Genomic DNA, 24,441 nt, shown 5'->3' with positions numbered 1-24,441 from the left:
AAAGGATTCAACGACGCGCCACAAAGATGATTCCAACCTTAAGGCTCAACCGTACGAGGAACGACTCAAGCGACTCAATCTCTTTACATTGGAGAAAAGACGCCTACGAGGGGATATGATTCAAGTCTTCAAGTATCTAAAAAAGTTCAATAACGTCGATTACTCCAAATTCTTTGAACTGCAAACCAACTCAAGAACTAGAAATAACGGTTTACCCATTCAGTCGAGTCGATGTAACACAGACATTGGAAGGAGTTTCTTTTCAAACCGAGTCATCCGCCACTGGAACAATCTTCCCTCAGAAGTAGTAAATGCGAATACCATCAACTCCTTCAAATATAGAATCGACCGTCATTTCGCTGCGTCAGGAGTAAACTGAATAACGAGGGGCCTCCATTTGCTCCTCAATATCGAGGTGCTTTCATCTGCTCACCAAGCCCCATGTGGCGGTCGAGCAGATTAAATCACCCAAGCGGGCGACCTCGTAATGAGCCAATAGGCTTTCTGTTGCCTGCATTTCCATGTTTCCATGTTTCCATGTTTCCCTTCCCTCCCCTCCTTCTCCTTCTTCTCCCTCCCCTCCTTCTCCTTCCTCTCCCTCCCCTCCTTCTCCTTCCCCTCCCTTGTTAGCCTTTTTGTTAGCTGTTTTTTTGTGTGTTTTTGATTAAGGCGCGAACTGTTATCTCACGTGAGGTCCGGTATACCGTTGCCTGCTTTCACAAGTTGATTGTAGTAGGTGAGATAACACAATAGCCTTTTTAGTTAAGTGATGTGTGGCCGAGCGGTAGCCGTTATAAGTTCACTTTAGTTCTCTCTCTCAGGTTAATACAAATACCAAATGTATTTTAACTATATTAACAGTTGTACTACATAAGGTTTACAGTTTACGTGAGCGAGACGCACGAAATCAGAGACAGCCACACCGCTGCAGGGCGCGGGGCGGCAGAGCACCGCTCGCCTGCCCGTCACCCGTCTTCTCTCCTCTTCTCTGCGTTGTTCGCCTGTTTTATTTGCTTGTAGTTCGTCCGGAAGGGTGGGGCTTCCGGTTGATGACTGTTGATGAAAGTCATCATTTGCTGATCCTAGTGTCAGTTCATCACAGCTTCCCACGGCCAAAAGCACGACGTGTTGTTAGACATCCTGTTGTGCGACACCGACCGGGTGTCGCCACACGTACAGTCATACATACACATGTACATTATAATATACACATTACATCGCTCGGTTCTCTAAAAGTCGCGACCTCGCGACTCACCCGACCTTTAAAAGCAGTGTACCTACCCATGTTACAGTCGCACAATGTGTACTAGTTAAACGAGGTCCTGTTATTGCTTAAAAAAAATATATATACAAGTCAGAGCCCGCCTAACGATACAGCATCGGGAAATGCCAATGATAATAAAAATAATCATGGAAGTAACAAGAAATGGGCAAAGTACATACAGGGCGAGGTAAACAGGGCTAGAGTCGTGGACATGGAAGCTCAGTACTATTCCGAGAAAACAAAATAATAGCTCGAAAAATTATTTACATGATACATCCTAGTAAAATTAAATTGACTAAACTGTCATTAGGATACATGGTAATGGAGCTATTTGGAATAGTAAAAAGAAAAAGGAACAATCCTTGAAGAAGATCTGCTACACACTGAGCCTCCGAGTCACACCTGGTCACAAAACTGTCGCAGAGAAACACTCATCCGTTGCGTGACAATTAATTGCCAGTGTCGTTACCCTCGGCACGCCTTCGAGACGGGTGGGGTTTACAACAATAGATAAGGTTGTGTGAAAAGAGGTAATGTTATCCGTAGAGTCTCCTATTAATTACAATGTGATAACAAGGACAAGTCTGGAGAACCTTAGAAGCATCGGCAGTCAGCACCACTAACTCCTAATACTCCGTTTTTCAGGTCTACAGTACTATAAAAGAAAATCCTGTCACTAAGTTGTGAAGTCACTGTTATAACAAATCTCACTGAAATATATAATTCCAGCATAATTGATTAAAGTAATTCCAGCATTAATAAACATCAAATGACAAAGACAAATTTCCACCTATCCCTCGATCGTAACGAACGTGGATGACTGACATCTTTGACGCCAAAAATAATTCCCGTAACGGGTAACAGTGGTATGTCAAGTAAGGGTAAGTAAGACTTGTCTGCTTACTTCCAAAGCTTACAGATATTCACATGCTGGTTACGATAAAAGTTAGGGACAGCATCTGCTCAAGTTAAGTCTGTTAGTGCAGAGAAAAAGTCTGTTTTAAGCAGAAGCACTTGAGGTTCAAGGTTAAATTGTACCTATCCCTATGTTAGTTTACACCCTCGGTTATTACGGCTCCAATTGAATTAAGAAGACTGACTGCCTTGCATCAACTCAGCAATAAAAGAAAATAGTGGGTTAGAGTGAAAAGTATTACTCAAACACTCCCCTTCTCGCATGAAAAAGATGCAGGCAAAAGCTCAGGAACCAAACATAAATTAGTAGATGCGAGGATGCAGGTTATAGTCGTGTGGTGGAAAGATACACAAAGCAGCGTCAGGCTGAACCTCAAGCCGGCGCTAGTCTTTGGAGACGATCACTATGCACCATTCTGTGCAAAAAAAAAATCGTAAAGCTCAAATTTCCAACCACCAATTTATCTGACTATTTCTGCCTAAACCACGGGTAAAAGAACACACCAAGGAATTTTTGATTACCGCTGGTGACACCCAAAAAGGTTTAGGTCAGAGGGTCGCGAAGGCCCCCTCCCCGACGAACGTGTCGACGGGAAACGAAGCTTCAAAAAGGACCCAAAATTACTTTAAATGCCATAAAAGTTGGCTGATAAAACCGTGTAGGTTGCCAGTGGGGCTGTAGTCAAGGGATACTGCACTCCTTCGAAGAGGAACTTTAAGGACAATCATGTACATAAGGAACTCTAGTAATAATCTAGCATTAGCTACAGAAATGGTTTCTCCATCTGTCTAGTTTCCTTGTTTAAAACACGAGATCAAATCAGTAGATAGCCTATAGGCGTCCACTGGCCTGTTAAAAAGGCCACTCGTTTGCACAGTGTCCACAGCAAAATTTATACCCTTTACGAGGCTGTGTTGCCCATCTTCCCCAAATGTTTCAAGAAAAAGTGACCGAAACGCATCATAATCCTTCCGTCCAGTGAACGCGCTCTTGTTTATGAGGGCCGTGCGCCCGTTCCCGGGATTGACCTTCGAGCGGCTGAGAGATATTTAATCTCCCGGATTTGACACGAATGAAATGTCCATGACAATCTCACTTTGAAACAAGAAGTCCCTGGCCGAATAATCTGCCTCCCTTGCTACCCTGCGAAAGGCCTAACTGCTGTTGCTGTTAGTGGGTGATTAGAGGCAGAAGCCATTGTGGGATTAGTAAGGTAAGTAAATACCTCTTGGTTGCACATGCAGCGTAGGAGGAGCAAGCACCCTTTGAAGACTGCTACACTCCTTACATGAGAACAGTTACCGTTATCCTTGACGGCACTGTTCTTTATCTCTATCCACCCCTCATAGTCCTCTGGTCAGGTTTCTCTGCCATTAAAAAGAGTTACTAGTAAAATGAGGAGTAAAATGGTAAAAGAAAAAAAATATTGCTGCAAAAATAATTAAAGTAATAATCATTCACCGCTAAGTATATGCTCACTCCTCCCCTATGCTTTTAAAATGCATAATAAAAGAGGAAAAAGAATAATGAGTGAGGCTTAGCAAGACATAACTTCTCCACAGTGCAATAAAACACACAAAAGAAAGGAGAAAAGAAAATGAATGATTATACATAAAATGCGTAACCATGTTACTCAAGAAAAATATTAAACATCCACACGCCAGAAAAATCAACAGCTGAAAAATCTAATAGATTAGATACATTTACACGCCTAAACACGTGAACATAATAATAGTAATTCACCTGAAATAATGTTACAAGTGGTGTAATTACTGAAACCGTATCAATGAGTGTCAGCTATAATGTGTTAAAAACCTTGAAGACAGCAACTCGATACCCCACTACTCAGCACGCTCGCGTCCTTCGCCTCGCCGGTGGCAAGGGCTGGGCTGCAGGGGTGGCAGGGTCTGCCGTCCCCCGTCTGGTAGCGGTGGTGGGAGGGGCGGCGGGCAGACAATATACGCCCACCAGTCACCCTCAAATGTCCGAGTTGCCTGGCGAAGATAAGTGCGCACCTACGACGAGTTGTGTCGTAGGAAGAAACAAATGCCTGGACACCTCCAAGGAAACTTGGTTGTGTGGAGGTGCGAGGCGGGGCGCGCGGGCTGTGTGGAGGTGCGGGGCGGGGCGGGATGTGCTCTCGGGTGCGGCTGTGTGCTGACTCGACTCACTGGGGCAGGAAAAGCCGCGCGCTGATGTCAGCGTATGCTTGCTGTGTCCGATACCGTTCACTGCTCCCACACACTGTCACTGAAGCTACGTTTGAGAGAGACATATAACAATTCGGAGTAGTTCGTAACCACGCTGCACATCATTTATGTTAATAACTTTTGAGCGTTACTTTTTTTTAACGTGGTTAACGACGAGGCGGCCACCAGCCACCATGCATTTTATGTTATGTTAGATTAGAGATAACACCTATAGAACACTTCGGAGAGGACCGTAAACCGCTGTTCACCATTTTTGTTAGGAGTTTTTAAGTGTTTTTACTTTTCAAAGTAGTTGGTGTTAAGTGTACACATGTACATTATAATATACACATTACACCCTCCCCTCCTTCTCCTTCCTCTCCCTCCCCTCCTTCTCCTTCCTTTCCCTCCCCTCCTTTTCCTTCCTCTCCCTCCCCTCCTTCTCCTCCCTCTCCCTCCCCTCCTTCTCCTTCCTCTCCTCCCTCCTTCTCCTTCCCCTCCTTCCTCCTTCTCTCTCCCTCCCCTCCTTCTCCTTCCTCTCCCCTCCTCCTTCTCCTTCCTCTCCTCCCTCCTTCCTTCCTCTCCCTCCCTCCTTCTCCTTCCTCTCCTCCCCTCCTTCTCCTTCTCCCTCCTCCTTCTCCTTCCTCTCTCCCTCCTCCTTCCTTCCTCTCCTCCCCTCCTTCTCCTTCCTCTCCCTCCCCTCTTCTCCTTCCTCTCCTCCCCTCCTTCTCCTTCCTCTCCCCTCCTCCTTCTCCTCCTCTCCCCTCCTTCTCCTTCCTCTCCCTCCTTCTCCTTCCTCTCCTCCCCTCCTTCTCCTTCCTCTCCCTCCCCTCCTTCTCCTTCCTCCCTCCTCTCCTTCTCCTCTCCCCTCCCCTCCTTCTCCTTCCTCTCCCTCCTCCTTCTCCTTCCTCTCCTCCCCCTCCTTCTCCTTCTCTCCCTCCCTCATTCTCCTTCCTCTCCATCCACTCCTTCTCCTTCCTCTCACTCCTCTCCTTCTCCTTCCTCTCCCTCCCCTCCTTCTCCTTCCTCTTCCTCCCCTCCTTCTCCTTCCTCTCCCTCCCCTCTCCTCCTTCTCCTTCCTCCTCCCCTCCTTCTCCTTCCTCTCCCTCCCTGCTTCTCCTTCCTCTACCTCCCCTCCTTCTCCTGCCTCTCCCTCCCCTCCTCCTTCCTCTCTCTCCCCTCCTTCTCCTTTCTCTCACTCCCCTCCTTCTCCTTCTCCCTCCTCCTTCTCCTTCCTCCCCTCCTCCTTCCTCCTCTCCCTCCCTCCTTCTCCTTCCTCTCCCTCTCCCTCCTTCTCCTTCCTCTCCCTCCCCCCCTTCTCCTTCCTCTTCCTCCCCTCCCCCTCACTCCTCTCCTTCTCCTTCCTCTCCCTCCCCTCCTCCTTACTCTCACTCCCCTCCTTCTCTTACCTCTCCTTCCATTACTGCACTCTACGGGCATTGGTGCCAATCTGATCGCATGGATTAGAGATTTGCTCAATGACAGAAAACAACGAGTACTACTCAACGGACAGCCTTCCGTTTGGCTTCCAGTCACTAGTGGAGTGCCTCAAGGGTCAGTGCCGGGACCCATCCACTTTATCATATATATCAGTGACCTAGAATCAGGATTGAAATCCACAATATCAAAATTTGCAGATGACACCAAGGTGGGTGGAGAAGCCTTCACAAAGACCGACTGCGTAGTCATTCAGAAAGACCTCAATCACGTTATCGGAAAAAAGGCAAATGTCTTTTAATGTTGACAATAGCAAAGTCATGCACATTGGGTCCCAAAATAGTAACCACACATACATCATGAATGGGAGACCTCTGCAGGCGATGCAGGAGGACACTGATCTTGGAGTCACTATCAGCAGTGACCTGAAACACGCGAATCACTGTAAAAAAGCATACAAGAAAGCAAACACTATGCTCGGGCTCACAGCGAGGACCTTCGAGTGTAAAGCATCAGACGTGATGCTAGCCTTGTATACTTCCATGGTAAGACTGCACCTCGATCAAGCAGTACAGTTCTGGTCTTCTAATTACAGAAAGGACATTGCTTTACTGGAATGGATTCAACGACGCGCCACAAAGATGATTTAAACCTTCAGGGCTCACCTGTACGAAGAACGACTCAAGCGACTCCATATCTTTACATTGGATAAAAGACGCCTACGAGGGATATGATTCAAGTCTTCAAGTATCTGAAAAAAGTTCAGTAACGTCGATTACTCCAAATTCTTTGAACTGCAAACCAACTCAAGAAATAGAAATAACGGCCTACCCATTCAGTCGAGTCGATATAACACAGATATTGGAAGGAGATTCTTTTTAAACCTAGTCATACGCCACTTGAACAATCTTCCCTCAGAAGTAGTAAATGCGAATACCATCAACTCCTTCAAATATAGAATCGACAGTCATTTCGTTGCGTCGGGAGTAAATTGAATAACGAGGTGCTTTCATCTGCTCCTCAATATCGAAGTGCTTTCATCTGCTCCTCAGGCCCCAAGTGGCGGTCGAGCAGATTAAATCACCAAAGCGGGCAACCTCGTAATGAGCCAATAGGCACTCTGTTGCCTGCATTTCCATGTTTCCATGTTTCCCACACACAGGATGGACGGCCCTCCACTGGGCTGCATTATTTGGTAAAGCTGAGTGTGTGTCTACCCTCATCCCGGTCACGCCGCCCACCCCCGAGCTGCTGCAGGCCGCCGACGGACACACCCCGGTGCACCTCGCCAGCTTTTATGGCCACGAGGCTGTGCTGAAGGCCCTGGAGAGGGCTGGCTGGCCTCTTTACGCAATGGACGGCGATAGCCTGACACCCCTGCACTGGGCTGTGAAGGCAAGGCGTCTGGACGTGGTCAGGTACCTGCTGGATAAGGACGCGGCGCCCCGTACGGGATCCGATGATGACCTCACGCCGCTGGACTTGGCTAAGAGGAAGGGTAAAGACTTAGCAGCGAGGTGGCTGGCGAGGAGGAGCGGCGTGGTGCACGGGGACGCCGCCCACAGCCTGCTGCCTGAGGTGGGTTTTGGCACGCTGTTAGCATCTATCTCGCTATCGATCTGTCTGTCTCTACCATCTGTCTGTCAATGAACCGCCTTTTTTCTTCTCTCTCTCTCTCTCTCTCTCTCTCTCTCTCTCTCTCTCTCTCTCTCTCTCTCTCTCTCTCTCTCTCTCTCTCTCTCTCTCTCTCTCTCTCTCTCTCTCTCTCTCTCTCTCTCTCTCTCTCTCTCTCTCTCTCTCTCTCTCTCTCTCTCTCTCTCTCTCTCTCTCTCTCTCTCTCTCTCTCTCTCTCTTGGTGGTAAAGTCAGTGTCGCCTGTCGTTGCAGGTCACGTCCAGTGCCGGGGTGAACGCTGCAGCAGGTGACGACACGCTGCGGCCAGAGGACGTGAGGAAACTGCTTGGCTTCAGAGAATGGCTGATAGACAACTGGAACAGGAAGGTAGGAAATGTTAACAATCATATCAATCATATACGTCGATGTTTTTTATTTATTTTTCATTTTAATTATTATTATTATGATTATCATTATTATTATTATTATTATTATTATTATTATTATTATTATTATTATTATTATTATTATAATTATAATTATAATTATAATTATAATTATAATTATTATTATATTTATAATTATAATTATCATTATCATAATTATTATTATTATTATTATTATTATTATTATTATTATTATTGTTATTATTATTATTATTATTATTATTATTATTATTATTATTATTATTATTATTATTATTATTATTATTGTTATTATTGTAAGGACATCTTCGACAAGTTGAGTGCAGGAGGAGGGAGGAAGCACGGGTGTGTTTGAGATGAGTTCATTCCCGACTAGTTTCGCTTTCGCTTCTTGAGAGGAACTGAGGTGGCTATTTTTTAGAGAGAGAGAAGAGGCGGAAGAATTAGAAGAGGGTGGGTGAGGAAGGTAAAGAGAGAAGTAAAGAAGGAGTAGGAGGGAGAAGAGAAGGCGGGAAGTCCAGCTATCTGGGGCTTTTTATGACACTTTTAGGCTTACAATCAGTTCATGAAGCTGAAGTTTGGTTGATACATTGTTTGGCACGTAGTCGACGTTATGTTCACAACAGGTTCTTACATGTTTGATTTCGGAGGAGTCACGATTGTGTTTACATTTGTGTTTTTGGGTGTAACGTGTAGTTGTGGTGTTTGCGTATAGCTCGCTAGCCGAGTGTGCATGCAGTGATTCTGAATTTGCTTCTTTGGGGTGGATCAGATTCAGTGGAGTAGCGGTGCAGACATGGAGTTTATTACGGCAAGGCTGCTTGGGAAGGCTCTGTTGTACCTGAGTATGTTGTTCGCGTTGTCAATGAGGGTGTCGAAGTGGTGTATGTTGAGGAAGGAAAGTCTTTGCCATATTTTTGTGGCTGTGTTGTGTATACGCATGTTGAGAGGGAGAGTGTTTGTTGCTATGTGGATTTGCTCTGTGGTCATGGAGTATGGGTGGTATTGGTTGGTGGCAAAACGTAAGGCTGTGTTCTGGACCCTCTGGACTTTAGCGAGTTGAGTGTTACTGAATGTGTGTGTGGGTATGGGAGGGTAATCAAGGATGGCAGGATAAGTGTTTTTACAAGGTGGGTTTTTATGTTTGTGCATGGGCATCAGCTTAAATCTGTATAGTTTTGACGTACTGGCATACTGGACTCTATTCTGGACATGTTTCTAGTAACCATTTGTGGAGATGTGGAGACCCAGGATTTTGCCCGTTTGTTGCGTGTGGTGTGTGTCATTTGCAGTAATCAGTTGTTCATTGGTATAGGGAGCCGAGCTTCATGACAGTGACTTTTTTGGTGTCGGTTTGTACTCGCCATCTCAACTCACAGGAGTTAAGGGAGTCAATCTCCCGGGATGTTGAGAGTTGAGCCATCTGAGTTGACCTCCCTGGATAGCCGACGATTTGAGTGACATCGTCGGCGTATGAGATGATGGTGCCTCTGAGTGGGGGAGGGGTATCTCTGGTGTAGAGTGAATAGCGTCGGGGAGAGCACACTGCCCTGAGGGACACCGCAGCTCAGGTCAAAGCTGTCACCGAGGTAGTTTCCAAGTCTTATTCTCGCCGACCTATCATCTAGAAAGTCGCATAAGAGCTTTTCTGGAATGATAGGATGTCTGAGGTGTAAGGTTTTGTACTTCATCCTTCATTTCACTTAAATATCTTCCCCGGCACTTCAAAGGCGGATATTAGCCTATAGTTAGCGGGGTAGTGAGGGTTTTTACCCCCTTTTGGTATCAGTTTCAACCTGGCCTTCTTGAACTTGTTGGGAAGTAGCCTGCTGAAAGGGCGGCTTTGAGAGTCTTTGTTTAAGTATGAAATGGCTTCAAGGGGAAGGTTTTTTAAGATGGTTTTATTTATACCACTTTGTCCTGGTCATGTCTTTTTCATGCCTTTGATTATGGAAAGGATGTGTTCGGATGTAGTTTCAAAAGTGAGGAACATATTGTCAGAAATAGTCTGCTGGCGTCTGCATTGACGTGAGGGGAAAGTCTATGGAGTTTATTGGCGAGAAAGTCCCGTACTTCAGTCTCTGTTTCATCGTCGTCCCAGTCTTCATCCGCGTCACTGAAAACGTCTTCGCAGTGATTTCTGTGTAGCGTCTCCTTCTCGTTGTTGTCGTACACTTTGCCGCGTGTGGGGGAGAAGAGGTTGTGGGGTTCGTCGTGTCGGTTCCCATGAGTTGTTTTGTCTTACGCCAGAAGGTGGCTGGGTCATGGTATAGTGAGGCTGTCTCCGCAAAGACCTCGCCCCAGTGGGCGCGGCTGTCGCTCTGCAAGTGTTGTTCTAGCGTGAGTTGGAGCTGTTTGTGGCGTCTATAGAGAGGATAAGTCCATCCTTTGGTGTTGGCCTCATGCTGTATGGCTTTGTGTTGTGCTATTAGGGTGCGTGTCGTGTGACTCAAGTGAGAGTGTGTTAGAGTTTTGTGGCGTGTTGTTGGAATTTTGTTTTTGACTGCGGTCACAACTGTGATGTACCATTCTTGAAGATACGTGTCGATGTAGTCAACCGAAGCTGCGGGTTGACGGGAGAGTCCCTGTGTTTTTCAGCGATATCTGTGAGAAATTGATCCCAGTTGGCCTGGCTGAAGTTGGGTCTGGGGCGTGTGGGGATTTGGATGGGAGTAGAAGAGATGGTAAGGATGACAGGGATGTGGTCGCTCATGGTGATGGGGCCTTGAGTAATGCTGATATTGTGATAAGTGTTGTTGTTTGTGAGGATGATATCCGGTGTTGTGGCTGTGTTGTGAGCTATGTATGTGGGGAGGTGTGGGCCTATGTGTGAATGGTTCGTTGATTCACAGTCAGCGCGCGACCTTCCTTGGGTTCACACGTGACTTTGCCCCGCTGCTGTGTGGTGCCAACTCGCTCTTCCCTCTGTTTTCCTCTGCTTTCGCGGTGTTCTGTGCTTCTGTGTAACTGCTGCTGTACTGGAGGACTACAAAACCAGGAGGATTACCCTGCCTTCTACTACAGACCGCTAAGTGTTCTGATTTAGTATTTACTTAGTTAGATAGTGATCCACAGTTACTCCTAGGACAAGTGTATTGAGCTTCCCACATCTACACTAAATTCAACATTCTTTTTACGCCAACCCAGTGCTACACGGTTTTATATTGCTTTTGTGTTTTTTTATATTGCTTTTGTGTTTTCTTCTTCTATTATTAGGATACTTTACTGTGCTGTGATAATAGGACTACGTGAATGAGGCGCGCCAAGCTACGTTAATTTCTAAGTCCACACAAAAACACTAGATAATCCACTTTCCGCGCAAACCTAGTGAACACAGTTATTGTCTTCTTTACATAAGTGATTTCTCAGTATATTAATATTGGCCTATGTTTTGTCTTGGTGGGTAGAAATAACCGCGCCTTTTTACCAGAGACACACCCTTTTCCCCGGGGAATTGACCTGACTGCGACCTCACAGCAGCTGTGGTTTGTTTTCCTAGATACACATTTTTGACCTGACGACCTCACCGCAGCTGTTGGTTTGTTTTCCTAGATACACATTTTTGACCTGACGACCTCACAGCAGCTGTTGGTTTGTTTTCCTAGATACACATTTTTGACCTGACGACCTCACCGCAGCTGCGTACTTTGTTATCGTCTTAACGCGCCTAATTGTTTCCAGTCTTGCCTCGCCCATATCTTCACCATGACGTCCCTCAAGCGTTGTTCTGTGTGGCCTTCGCATGGCCAAGCAGTACTTTCTTTCCAAGGACGTTTGTAGGTTCTGCGTTAAGACTCAGAAGGATGATCAGCAGATCATAGAGTTAGAGAATAGGGTTACGACTCTCACCGCCCAGGTACACTTACTGGTTAGTGCAGCAGCAACAAGCCACCTCCTCCTCCTCCCTTCCTCTTCCTCTTCTTCCTCGTCCTCCTCCCCTCTAGTATTGTCTTCATCCACACAGCAGCCCTCCCATCCTCCTCCTCCTCCTCCTCGACCATCTCCGATCTCCCGCTTCCCACCTCCTTCTCCTCTTCTTCCTCCTCTTCCTCCTCCTCCTCCTCCTCCTCCCCTCGCCTTCCTCTTCCGTCCCCCCTCTCCCCTCCCCCCACCCTCCTCCTCCTCCTCCTCTCCCTCTTTCTCCTCCTTGTCCTCCGCCTCTTCGCTCGTCCTCCCTCCCACACCTGTCCTTCCCTTCCCTTCCCCTCTTCCTCCTCCCTCTCCTCATCCGTCCTCCCTCCCCACCTCACTCTCCCTTTCACCTACTCCTCCTTCCTCCTCCTCCTCCTCCTCCTCCTCCTCCTCCTCCTCCTCCTCCCTCCCCTCCCTCCCCCTCCTCCTCCCTCCTCCTCCAATCCTGCCTTCCTCTTCCGTCCCCCTCTCCCTCTTCCCTGCCCACTCTCCTCCTCCTCCTCCTCCCCCTATTTTTCCTCCTTGTCCTCCGCCTCCTCGCTCGTCCCTCCCTCCAACACCAGTCCCTCACCTTCCCTTTCCCCCTCTTCCTCCACCCGCACCTAGTCCGGACCTCGCTCCACCCTCACCCTCCTTTCTCCTTCTTCCTCTTCCTCCTCCTCCTCCCCTTTCCACCTTCCACCTCTTCTGAATTTCTCCTCGTTCTTCACAGCAGGTCCTCCCTCCTTCCGCTCTCCCTCCCCTTCACCCACCTCTGGCCCCTTTCCGACCGTCGGGTTCTTGTTGTTGATAGTCAGGTTCGTTATGTTGACAGGTATTTTGCTCCAAGGATAAGAACAGGACGAGGTGTGTTTCAGGGCAGGGGTGGGCCATATCAGACAGGATTGAGGCGTGTATGGCAAGCGAGGGATCGAACCCATTGTCTTTCTCAGCTGTGGCGGAAACGACGTTTCTCGTGTGCCAAGCGAGGACCTTCTCAGGCGTTTTAGAGAATTGTTAGGCAGGATACGTGACGCTGGTGGGTCACCAGTAGTGTGGCGTCCTGCCAAGGAGGGGCGTTGGCGATGGATGGCTGTCCAGGGCGATAGCAGTGAACAGCAGACTTGCTGAGCACTGCGTGCGCAATGGGTGGCTGTTCGTCGACAGTTGGGACCTCTTCTTTGGCAACGACGCCCTCTACGCCCGTGACGGGATACACTTGACGTTCAAGGGTGTTGAGCTCTCTCAGACTCCTTGAGCAAGCACTTGGTACCCTGAGGGATTTTAGTATAGGCGAGGGGGAGGGTAATGGGAGCAATGGGAGGAGTAATGGGAGGACATCTAGCTCATAATATAACCAGGCAGCTTAGAAGTAATTCTAGAGGAGTAACAGAGACGGGCTAAGAATCTTCTATACTAACAGCAGGAGCCTCAGAAATAAGATAGACTTACTAAGGGGTGAAGCTTGTTCAGAAAATTTTGACATAATAGCGATCACTGAGACATGGATAGACTTTGCTAATAGAAATTTTAGGTCAGAATTTGAAATAACGGGTTATCAGATGTTTCACAAAGACAGAAGGGGCAGAAAGGGAGGTGGAGCTGCGCTATATGTTAAAGACTCACTTAAATGTTTAGTTAACAACTCAGTCAAAACTAACATGGATTCAGAATCAGTTTGGGTGGACGTTTACAAAGGGAAAGAAAAACTAATTCTAGGAGTTATATACAGGCCACCCAAACTTAACAGGCAGGACACGAGTATATTACTACAGGAGATTGGCAGGGCGAGTATGAGTAGAAATGTCTGCGTAATGTGGGACTTTAATTATAGGAATATGGACTGGGAAGATCTAGTGGGTGACCTGGAAGCCGAGGACTTTCTTGAAGTTATACAAGATAATTTCCTTAAGCAGGTAGTTACTGAGCCTACCAGAGGAGATAACATATTAGACTTAGTCCTAACCAATAATGGGAACTTGCTACGTGAGTTGGAGGTGGGCGGAGAGTTAGGAAATAGTGATCACAGAACGGTTCGTTTTAGGTTGAACTGAGCGGTAACCCGTGATCCAAACCCAGTGTTAGTGCCAGATTTTAGAAGAGCAAACTACGAGGGCTTCGAAGACATCTTGAAGGGTAAACTGGGATAATTTAGGGATTCATGAGGGCCAGAACTGCGGATTGGAGAGCCAGGAGAACCAGGTAGAAATGTCTTTACAATAATTTAGTTAGAGTAATAGTAGAGGGCAAGAACAGCATATACCACAGCGAACACTTAGAAAAGAAAACAATGATCCTAAGTGGATGACTCGTGGACTAAAACACAGATTGGGTTAAAGAAGAATTTATCAGATAATAAAGAATGGGAAACACATCTCAGGGCCGGTACGTCGAACTATCTAGATTAGTTAAGAAAAACACCAGGATAGCAAAAGAACTATGAGATCAAGTAGCAAATGAGGCGAAAAGTAATCCTAAGGCTTCTTTCAGATGTATAGAACAAAAACACGGGAGAAAATTGGACCGCTGAAATCAAACAAAGGGAGCTAGTGAAAATTACGAAAATATGAGCACATTGTTGAACGACTACTTCCTTTCAGTATTCACAGGAGGATCGAACGACTATACCGGAAAGAGTTCAGGTGTACGAGGGGCGGGATGGCGATAAATTGATGGAAATAATCATTACAAGTCAAGTAGATAATGATGATAAAGATAAGCTTAAGAAGAACAAGTCTCCAGGTCCTGACGGGATATTTCGAGGGTATTAAAGGAGCTAGGTGATATAATCAGTGACCACTAACCGACATCTTTAAGATGTCGGTAAATACTAACTATGTGCCGAGCCTATGGAAAGTAGCTAATGTGACGCCGATTTTTAAAAAGGGGACAGGTCAGTTGCTTCAAACTATCGCCCAATTAGCTTAACATCGGTTATAGGAAGATGCTGGAGTCCATAATAGCCAGGAACATTCGGGAGCATTTAGAGAAACATTGCTTAATTCACGACTCGCAGCATGGGTTCACAAAAGGTAGGTCATGCCTCACCAATCTCTTGTCCTTCTACAATAAAGTATTTGAGGCGTTTGACAGAGATGAAAATTATGATGTAATCTATCTTGATTTTAGTAAAGCGTTTGACAAAGTTCCTCACCAACGACTGTTGCTTAAATTACAGGCTCACGGAGTACAGGGTAAAGTTTTGAACTGGGTCAAGGCGTGGCTTAGCCATAGGAAGCAAAGAGTGCAAATCAATGGTAAAAGATCTGACTGGGGATGTGTTACGAGTGGGGTCCCACAAGGTTCGGTATTAGGTCCACTTTTGTTTATTATTTATATCAATGACTTAGACACAGGAATTAGTAGTGATGTTAGTAAATTTGCAGATGATACCAAGATCGGTAGAGTAATTGAGTCGGATCAGGACGCTAGTATTCTCCAAGGTGAACTCAACAGATTATATGACTGGGCGGATAAATGGCAGATGGAGTTCAATGTAGGGAAGTGCAGTATTCTGAGTGTAGGTAGGAACAACCCCTCACATAACTATTGCTTAAAATTAATGACACTCTCATAAGTAGGTCTGGGTGCGAGAGGGATTTAGGGGTCTTAGTGAGCTCTGATCTCCGTCCAAGGGCACAATGCATTCAAGCTAGAAATCGAGCTAATAGGGTACTGGGATTTATTTCAAGGAGCGTAAGCTACAGAAGCCCCGAAGTCTTCCTCAAACTATATTTAGCATTAGTTAGACCTCATTTTGACTATGCGGTTCAGTTCTGGTCACCCTACTATAGAATGGATATCAAAATGTTAGAATCGGTGCAGAGGAGGATGACTAAGATGATTCAGGGGTTGAGAAACTTGCCATACGAGGAAAGACTCAAACAGTTAAACTTGCATTCTCTAGAAAGGCGAAGGGTGCGTGGAGACATGATCGAGGTTTATAAATGGATGAAGGGCTTTAATAAGGGAGACAATCATAAGGTTTTGTTGGTAAGAGAACCGGGTAGGACACGAAGTAACGGGTTTAAACTGGATAAATTCAGATTCAACAGGGACATAGGCAAAAATTGGTTTACTAATAGGGTGGTGGATGAGTGGAATAGGCTTAGCAGTCATGTGGTGAGTGCCAATACAATTGTCACATTCAAAAATAGACTAGATAAATTTATGGACAGCGATATTAGGTGGGGCTAGATACACGGGAGCTTAGGGTCAAAGGAGCTGCCTCGTACAGGCCTACCGGCCTCTTGCAGACTCCAGCGTTCATATGTTCTTATGATTAATCAGGTGTTGTATTTGTCTTCCTTTGGTGTTGGTATGCGTGTAGCCTAGTATCGGGTGGTTGGCGTTGATATCGGCTATCATGTACGCAGGGATCTGTCTCCTGAAGATACGAAGATGATGACCTTGCCCGTGAGAGTGGTGATCTCCACCGCGAGGGCGTCAGAAATGAAGTCATCAAGTAATTTAAAATTTTGATTGTGCTTGATGGCGATCGCAGTGCCGTCTGAGTGAGACCCTCGAGGAGGGCGGGGCGACTCGGCTGTTAGGAACAGGAGCCAATGGAAGTGGCTCAACCCTCGAGGAGGGCGGGGCGACTCGGCTGTGAGGAACAGGAGCCAATGGGAGTGGCTCTACCCTCGAGGAGGGCGGAGCGACTCTTCTGTGAGGAACAGGAGCCAATGGGAGTGGCTCTACCCTCGAGGAGGGCGGGGCGACTCGGCTGTGAGGAACAGGAGCCAATGGGAGTGGCTCTACCCTCGAGGAGGGCGGGGCAACTCGGCTGTGAGGAACAGGAGCCAATGGGAGTGGCTCTACCCTCGAGGAGGGCGGGGCGAGGCGCCTGTGAGGAACGGGAGCCAATGGGAGTGGCTCAACCCTCGAGGAGGGCGGGGCGACTCGGCTGTGAGGAACGGGAGCCAATGGGAGCGGCTCAACCCTCGAGGTGGGCGGGCGACTCGGCTGTGAGGAACGGGAGCCAATGGGAGCGGCTCAACCCTCGAGGTGGGCGGGCGACTCGGCCGGCTCCCGCTCCAGGAGGCGGCGCGCCTCCTGGAGCGGGAGCCAATTGCTTGCCTGTTTTATTACACTGCAATTATATAGTTCATCTAGGGCAGAGGTCGGCAGCCGGAATTCGAGAAGAGACAATTTCTTCAAACTTGACAAAAAAGCAGTGCTGCTGGAGCCGCAGTGTATATTATGAATCGTAATTATGAAACCTTCATATTTTCCTCCTCCATATGAGTTAGTAATAGTACACCCGTAGACAAGATCATCAGTTACACGATGTTATTCTAGTGCTTGCCCATTCTCCTCCCTCTCACCCAAAGCAGGTGCAGGGGTTTTGGTGGGAACACGAAATGCGTTGCAGTCGTGTAGCTTTTGAGCTTGGGGGTATTAAGAATGTCTTCGATGAAGGGAAAACCCTCACATTCGGGGATTTTTTTTATCACGAAAGGAAACCACGCGATTTCCCCCATGCTCGCTTCGTTCGCCACCCTCCCCACCCAACCCATGAACCTATGCTGCCCTTAGCCCCCAAAAAACAATATGCCAAAATTACAGTCATGGGCAAGGTTCTTCATTCCAAGTCACTGCCGCGGGAGTCGTTTTCTTTGCACCGTGTTTTGCTGCTGACTGCTGTTGTTGGTGGTCATGCAAACTCTCGTACCGCACCTCCAAAACTAGACGAAAATGTTACAATGAAAACCAATAAATTAACACTTTGATATATCAGGTTACATAAATTACAAAAAAAGAGCGAGTACACACAGCTTTAATAATGTGCCTGATCTATTTACGCTAAACCAATAAAAAATGCACAGTCAAAATTGATCGATGGCGACTCTGGCAATGATAATAGGCTTGTCCAATCAGAAGGCGCTATTTTGAAAGTCACTGTCTTGGACCAATCAGAGCACTGCCTTAGCATGGAGGGAGTCAGTTCAGGTTGGATGTCCGAGTGTGCAGGTGTTTTGTTGAGTGGCGGGGCCGTGACGGGAAATATAAGCAAACCTGAAAAAGAGGAGGGAGTCAGTTGAATACTTGGACTGCCACAAACTATCACGGCAGGAACGAGGCCTCAGTAGAGAGGAACAGATTCGTCCCTATAAAGAGCAGGCTTGAGGTAAGAGAATGGGAGGGAGGGAGGTTGTTGGTAATGTTTTTTTTCTTTTTTTGTAACAGAAACAGATGGTTATGTTTGCCTATGTACTGCGCGGTGCCTGTGTTTTTTATCGTCATTCTCTCTCTCTCTCTCTCTCTCTCTCTCTCTCTCTCTCTCTCTCTCTCTCTCTCTCTCTCTCTCTCTCTCTCTCTCTCTCTATATCTCTCTCTATCTCTCTCTCTCTCTCTCTCTCTCTCTCTCTCTCTCTCTCTCTCTCTCTCTCTCTCTCTCTCTCTCTCTCTCTCTCTCTCTCTCTCTCTCTCTCTCTCTCTCTCTCTCTCTCTCTCTCTCTCTCTCTCTCTCTCTCTCTCTCTCTCTCTCTCTCTCTCTCTCTCTCTCTCTCTCTCTCTCTCTCTCTCTCTGTGTGTGTGTGTGTGTGTTAACATAAAAAAGCAAACAGAAAAATTAATAATGAAAGATTCTTACCTTCTTCGCCAGCTTATTATCCCGTCTTTATACGGGGTCGCTGTTTTTGATGAACCGCCTCCACGTTCCTCTATCGCCTGTCATGTTATTGTTGAGGCCCTTTTCTCTCATGTCTGCCGCTGTGCATCCCTTCCATTTCGTCTTAGGTCTTCCTCTCCTTCTTCTTCCCTGCACTTCCATTTCCAGTATTCTCCTCTCGTCACTTTCTCCATCTCGCCTCAAAACGCCCGTACCACCTCAGTCTTGCCTCTTGCATCTTCTTCGACACCTCCACCACCTTAACTGTTCCTCTGATTCTTGCATTTCTGTTTCTGTCCTTCCTAGTCACGCCACACATGCATCGCAACATCCTCATTTCAGCTTCTTCCATCTTCCCCTCATTAATTTTCTTTACGGCTACGGTCTCCTTGTACGTCATTGCTGGTCGTACCACAGTCTTGTATGCCTTTCCTTTCAGTTTCACGGGCCATTTCCTATCACAGAGTACTCCGGACACCTCTCTCCAGCTTCTCCAAACAGCTTGGATTCTTCCAGTTATTTGCTCCATTCTTCCAGTCTGCACTCCACCCCTTTAAAACCACATCATCTGCATACATCATGTCTCATGGTGTTTCATCCCTTACATTCATCGTTAGCACATCGATTACAAAGTTAAAGAGAAAAGGCTCAGCGCCGAGCCCTGATGCAACTCCACCCCAACTCCAAAAGTATCCGTCATACCTGCTCCACCTTACCCTTGTTTTGTCAGGCCTGTACATTTCCTTCACCAATCTTACATATGTTTCAGCACCTTTCTCTCCCAAACATCTCCACGGCTCCTGTCTTGATACCCTGTCGTACGCTTTCTCTAGGTCTATAAATACCATATGCAGTTCTTTCTGTTTTTCTCTTTACTTTTCCGCCAACTGTCTCCATATGAACATTGGGGTAGTTGTTTCTCTTCCCGGCATGAAACCAGATTCACCTCCGGACACCTCCACCTCCTGCCTCAGCCTCTCCTCCAGTATCGTCTCCAAGATCTTCATTGTGTGCGATAGGTGTTTGATTCCACGGTAGCTCCCACACTCTTTTACATCTCCTTGCTCTTTAAAGATGGGGACCAACACGCTCTCGCTCCAGTCATCCGGCATCTCTTCTTGCTTCTCTATCTTGCTCATAATGTTCCAGCACAAGTCTATTCCCTCTTTTCCCTGGGCCCTCCACGCCTCCACCGGGATCTCATCTGGTTCCGTCGATTTGTTGTTTTCAAGGAGAGAGAGAGAGAGAGAGAGAGAGAGAGAGAGAGAGAGAGAGAGAGAGAGAGAGAGAGAGAAAATGGATGAAGAGAAAACCGAGAAGGAATTCAAACCAAGTAAATACTAAAGGAAAAGAAGGAAAGAAATCTTCAAAATAGGATAAATAATGGAAGAAAGGAAGAGAATGATATAAGGTTCGAGGCCAAAAACAGAGGCAGAACAAAGGAGAAAACACGTAAAAGATATGATAGAAAAAACTGTATTTCCATCTCTTTATGGCTGTCTATCTATCCGGTCTGTCCTGTCTGTGTCTATCTTTTCTCTCTGTCCTGTATGTGTCTATATGTTCTGTATTCTGTCTGTCCTGTCTGTGTCTATATGTTCTGGGTATTCTGTCTGTCTATATGTTCTGTCTATTCTGTCTGTCCTGCCTGTCTGTCTATTCGTTCTCTCTATTCTGTCTGTCCGCCTATCTTCTCTGTCTATTATGTCTGTCCTGTCTGTCTGTATCTGTTCTGTTTATTCTCTCTGCCCTGTCTGTCTGTCTATCTGTTCTGTCTAGTCTGTCTGTCCTGTCTGTGTGTCTATCCGTTATGTCTATTCTGTCTTTCCTGGCTGTCCGACTATCTGTTCCGTCTATTATGTCTGTCTGTATCTGTTCTGTTTCTTCTGTCTGCCCTGTCTGTCTGTCTATCTGTTCGGTTTAGTATGTCACTTCTGTCTGTCTATCTGTTCTATCTATTCTGTCTGCCCTGTCTGTCTGTCTAGCTGTACTGTATTATGGCTGTTATAGCTGTCTGTCTATCAGTTCTGTCTATTCTGTCTCCTGTCCGTCTGTCTATCTGTTCTGTCTATTCTGCCTGTCCTGTCTCTGTTGCATATTCATGGCGGAACACAACAACTTCAAATAAATAATAAAAAAAATCTGATGTAGTGTGTGTGTGTGTGTGTGTGTGTGTGTGTGTGTGTGTGTGTGTGTGTGTGTGTGTGTGTGTGTGTGTGTGTGTGTGTGTGTGTGTGTGTGTGTGTGTGTGTGTGTGTGTGTGTGTGTGTGTGTGTGTGTGTGTGTGTGTGTGTGTGTGTGTGTGTGTGTGTGTGTGTGTGTGTGTGTGTGTGTGTGTGTGTGTGTGTGTGTGTGTGTGTGTGTGTGTGTGTGTGTTAAGGAAATAGTAAATGGAAACAGTAATAGAGAAAGATTGAAAATGAAACATGGAAGGAGGGAGGTAAAATGTTAGAAGAGTTAATACAATAAGTGAAAGGAAGGGAGACAGCCACTGCGAGTAAGGGGGAGAGAGTAATGGTCTGTTCTCTCCCCTGGGATGTGCAGGTGTGTTTGGCAGGGGAGATGGGGCGGGTCAAGAGGTTGAGGGAAGGGCTTCATTGAGAGGAAGTGGTTCGAAACCTGTCTGGGTTAGTGATATTGTTGTTATTATTATTATTATTATTATTATTATTATTATTATTATTATTATTATTATTATTATTATTATTATTATTATTATTATTATTATTATTATTATTATTATTATTATTATTATTATTATTATTATTATTATTATTATTATTATTATTATTATTATTATTATTATTATTATTATTATTATTATTATTATTATTATTATTATTATTATTATTATTATTATTATTATTATTATTATTATTATTATTATTATTATTATTATTATTATTATTATTATTATTATTATTATTATTATTATTATTACTATTATCATTATCATTATTATTATTATTATTATTATTATTATTATTATTATTATTATTATTATCCAAATTATTATTATTACTACCATCATTATCATTATCATAATTATTATTATTATTATTATTATTATTATTTTTATTATTATTATTATTATTATTATTATTATTATTATTATTATTATTATTATTATTATTATTATTATTATTATTATTATTGTTATTGTTATTATTATTATTATTATTATTATTATTATTATTATTATTATTATTATTATTATTATTATTATTATTATTATTATTATTATTATTATTATTATTATTATTATTATTATTATTATTATTATTATTATTATTATTATTATTATTATTATTATTATTATTATTATTATTATTATTATTATTATTATTATTATTATTATTATTATTATTATTATTATTATTATTATTATTATTATAATTATTATTATTATTATTATTATTATTATTATTATTATTATTATTATTATTATTATTATTATTATTATTATTATTATTGTTATTATTATTATTATTATTATTATTATTATTATTATTATTATTATTATTATTATTATTATTATTATTATTATTATTATTATTATTATTATTATTATTATTATTATTATTATTATTATTATTATTATTATTATTATTATTATTATTATTATTATTAATTATTATTATTATTATTATTATTATTATTATTATTATTATTATTATTATTATTATTATTATTATTATTATTATTATTATTATTATTATTATTATTATTATTATTATTATTATTATTATTATTATTATTATTATTATTATTATTATTATTATTATTATTATTATTATTATTATTATTATTATTATTATTATTATTATTATTATTATTATTATTATTATTATTATTATTATTATTATTTTTATTATTATTATTACAATTATTACCATTAATATTCCCCTAACTATTACTATAATTCTTTAAACTATGAAGCTTCTCGTGAGGGAAGTTGTCGTGTTTGTCGTCCGTAATTATTGATACATTTAATGTATTTTGGACGGTGAATATTAACGGTGGTGTGTGTTTGTCTCCCCGACACACACACACACACACACACACACACACACACACACACACACACTACCACACACAGGAGCTCATCACCGCCGTAGGGGCAGGAGACGAGGTCAGGGTCAGGGACGTCCTTGCCAGGGGAGGAGACCCCAAGGTGACCGTCCCCATGGAAGGTGGTGTGTCGTTTTGCCTGGTGGGCTTGGCTTCTCACATTGGCCACGCCCACCTCCTGCTCTGCCTGCTGGGGGCGGGGCTCAGGGTGGAGGGCAGCGGCACCGACGACAAAACACCACTGATGCTGGCTGCCAAGAATAACCACAAGACGACGGTAGAGAAGCTCCTCAGTCTTGGTGCCGAATCGCTGGCTGTTGACAAAGGAGGTGAGTGGGTGTGGTGGTAGTGGTGGTTTTTAAGGTGGTGGTGGTGATGGTAGTGGTGGTGGTGGTGGTGGTGGTATTGTGGTTAAGGCTTGGCTTGGATGTTTGGATAGTTAAAAGAGAGAAAGAAGGGGGGATAGGGGAGGATAAAGCTGGAGGAAATTGGAAGGAAGAGATAAAAGGAGGCGGGCTGTCCGCCTTGCTTTTTATGTTTTATATCTATCTAGGTGTGTTGGTGTGTGCTCTGCTTTTGCTTGGATTTGGGTATATACATTTTTTCTCTGGTGTTATGTTGTGTATTTTTTTCAGGTGCTCCTCTGCATGGGATATTTTTTGGGGGGGTTTCCTTTACCATGAATGTTTTTTTGTGTCTCTCATAATTGCCTTTGAGGTTCGTAAAATGGTGATCCTGAAGTGCTCTCGTTTTGGTGAAGATTTTGTCGGCTTGTGTGTGAAAAGTGTAGTTTATTGGTTCTATTCCTGCTTCTTCATGTAGTGTTTCTGTGTTCTTTGTGTATGGATGTCTTTCGTTGAATGCAAATCGGAGGGCTTGGCCTTGTATCCGTCGTAGTTTAATTTTGTTTGTGTCGCTTGTTGTTACTAATGGGATGATGGGGTATTGAATTAGTGGTAATATAAATGCTTTAATAAGGCGCAGCTTGATGTGAGTTGGTGTGTTATTAAATCTTTGTAAATCCGTTATGGCTTCTATTCCTCTGATTATGTTTTCTGCTACGTGTTTCCCTATGCCTGTACGCGTCATGGATAGTCCCAGAACGTTTCCTCTTTCTGAGTAGTTTATAGCGGTTCCTTCTATTGTTATTTCATGCTTCTTTGATACTGCTACTGGTATTATTTTAAACTTGTCTTTGTTCGTCTTTATTCTCCACTTTTTCACGTAGTTGTTTATCTTTTATCTCATTCCGTATCCTGTTATCCATTAATGCTCGTGATTTGCCTGCATGGCAAGTTATCTGTGTTATGTCGTCTGCGTACTGTATGTTAACACTACAAGCACCGAGGGGGGGCAGATGTGCCCCCCCTGAGCCACTTTTATCAAAACGTTACACTTTTTTTATTATTATCATTTGTAAAAGAAAAACAGTCCTACAGAAAAAAGCAGAAAATACCCAAGATTAACAAGTGATATCAATAATAAGCATATGAATCTTCGTTATTTTCCTACACACGAATATTTCGAGAAACTGACGCCAATCATTTTGAAACACAGTCGATACATTATGGAACGAGTGGAAACGGCTGCCGACTGCCAGATGTACAATAACCTGTACGATACCACGATACTATTACTGTTACACTATATATACCTGTCTTGTATGCTGCATGTTTTGCATTTATTGTTTATAAAGCTTTGGCTGATACACTAAACAGACCAACAAACAAACTGGCTGTGTTTACTATAATGAAAGAAACGCCGAAATTCGCCGTTGTAGCGTGCGTTCGTATGTGAGTGTGTATGCATGCGTTCTAGCGTGTCAACGGCGGCGGCCGGCGACAAAAGCTCGTAGCCTCGTCTTGAATGAAGTTTGGTACATACAATACTTATTTTGGCCTTACCATGAGGTAATAACTGTGTCTCGTACAGTATTACATTTGTTTACACTAAACAGACCAACAAACAAACTGGCTGTGGTAACTACAATGAACTATTCGCCGTTGTAGCGTGCATTCGTGT

The 24,441-nt window shown here is 44.0% G+C and overlaps 1 protein-coding gene across 1 annotated transcript in view; it reads left to right on the top strand.

The window, feature by feature from the left end:
* The window catches only part of LOC126991415 (ankyrin repeat and protein kinase domain-containing protein 1-like), a 92,661-nt gene that overhangs the window by 17,414 nt on the left and 50,806 nt on the right, over nt 1-24,441 (top strand). The window contains exon 2 of the mRNA XM_050850182.1: nt 6,969-7,384. Within this exon, the coding sequence (XP_050706139.1) occupies nt 6,969-7,384 (416 nt within the window). The remainder of the gene's footprint in view (nt 1-6,968; nt 7,385-24,441) is intronic.

The sequence above is a fragment of the Eriocheir sinensis genome, unplaced genomic scaffold, assembly GCF_024679095.1.
Source record: "Eriocheir sinensis breed Jianghai 21 unplaced genomic scaffold, ASM2467909v1 Scaffold275, whole genome shotgun sequence".
NCBI lineage: Eukaryota > Metazoa > Arthropoda > Malacostraca > Decapoda > Varunidae > Eriocheir > Eriocheir sinensis.
The sequence above is the reverse complement of the archived record's forward strand: the minus strand, read 5'-3'. Positions and strand labels throughout refer to the sequence as shown.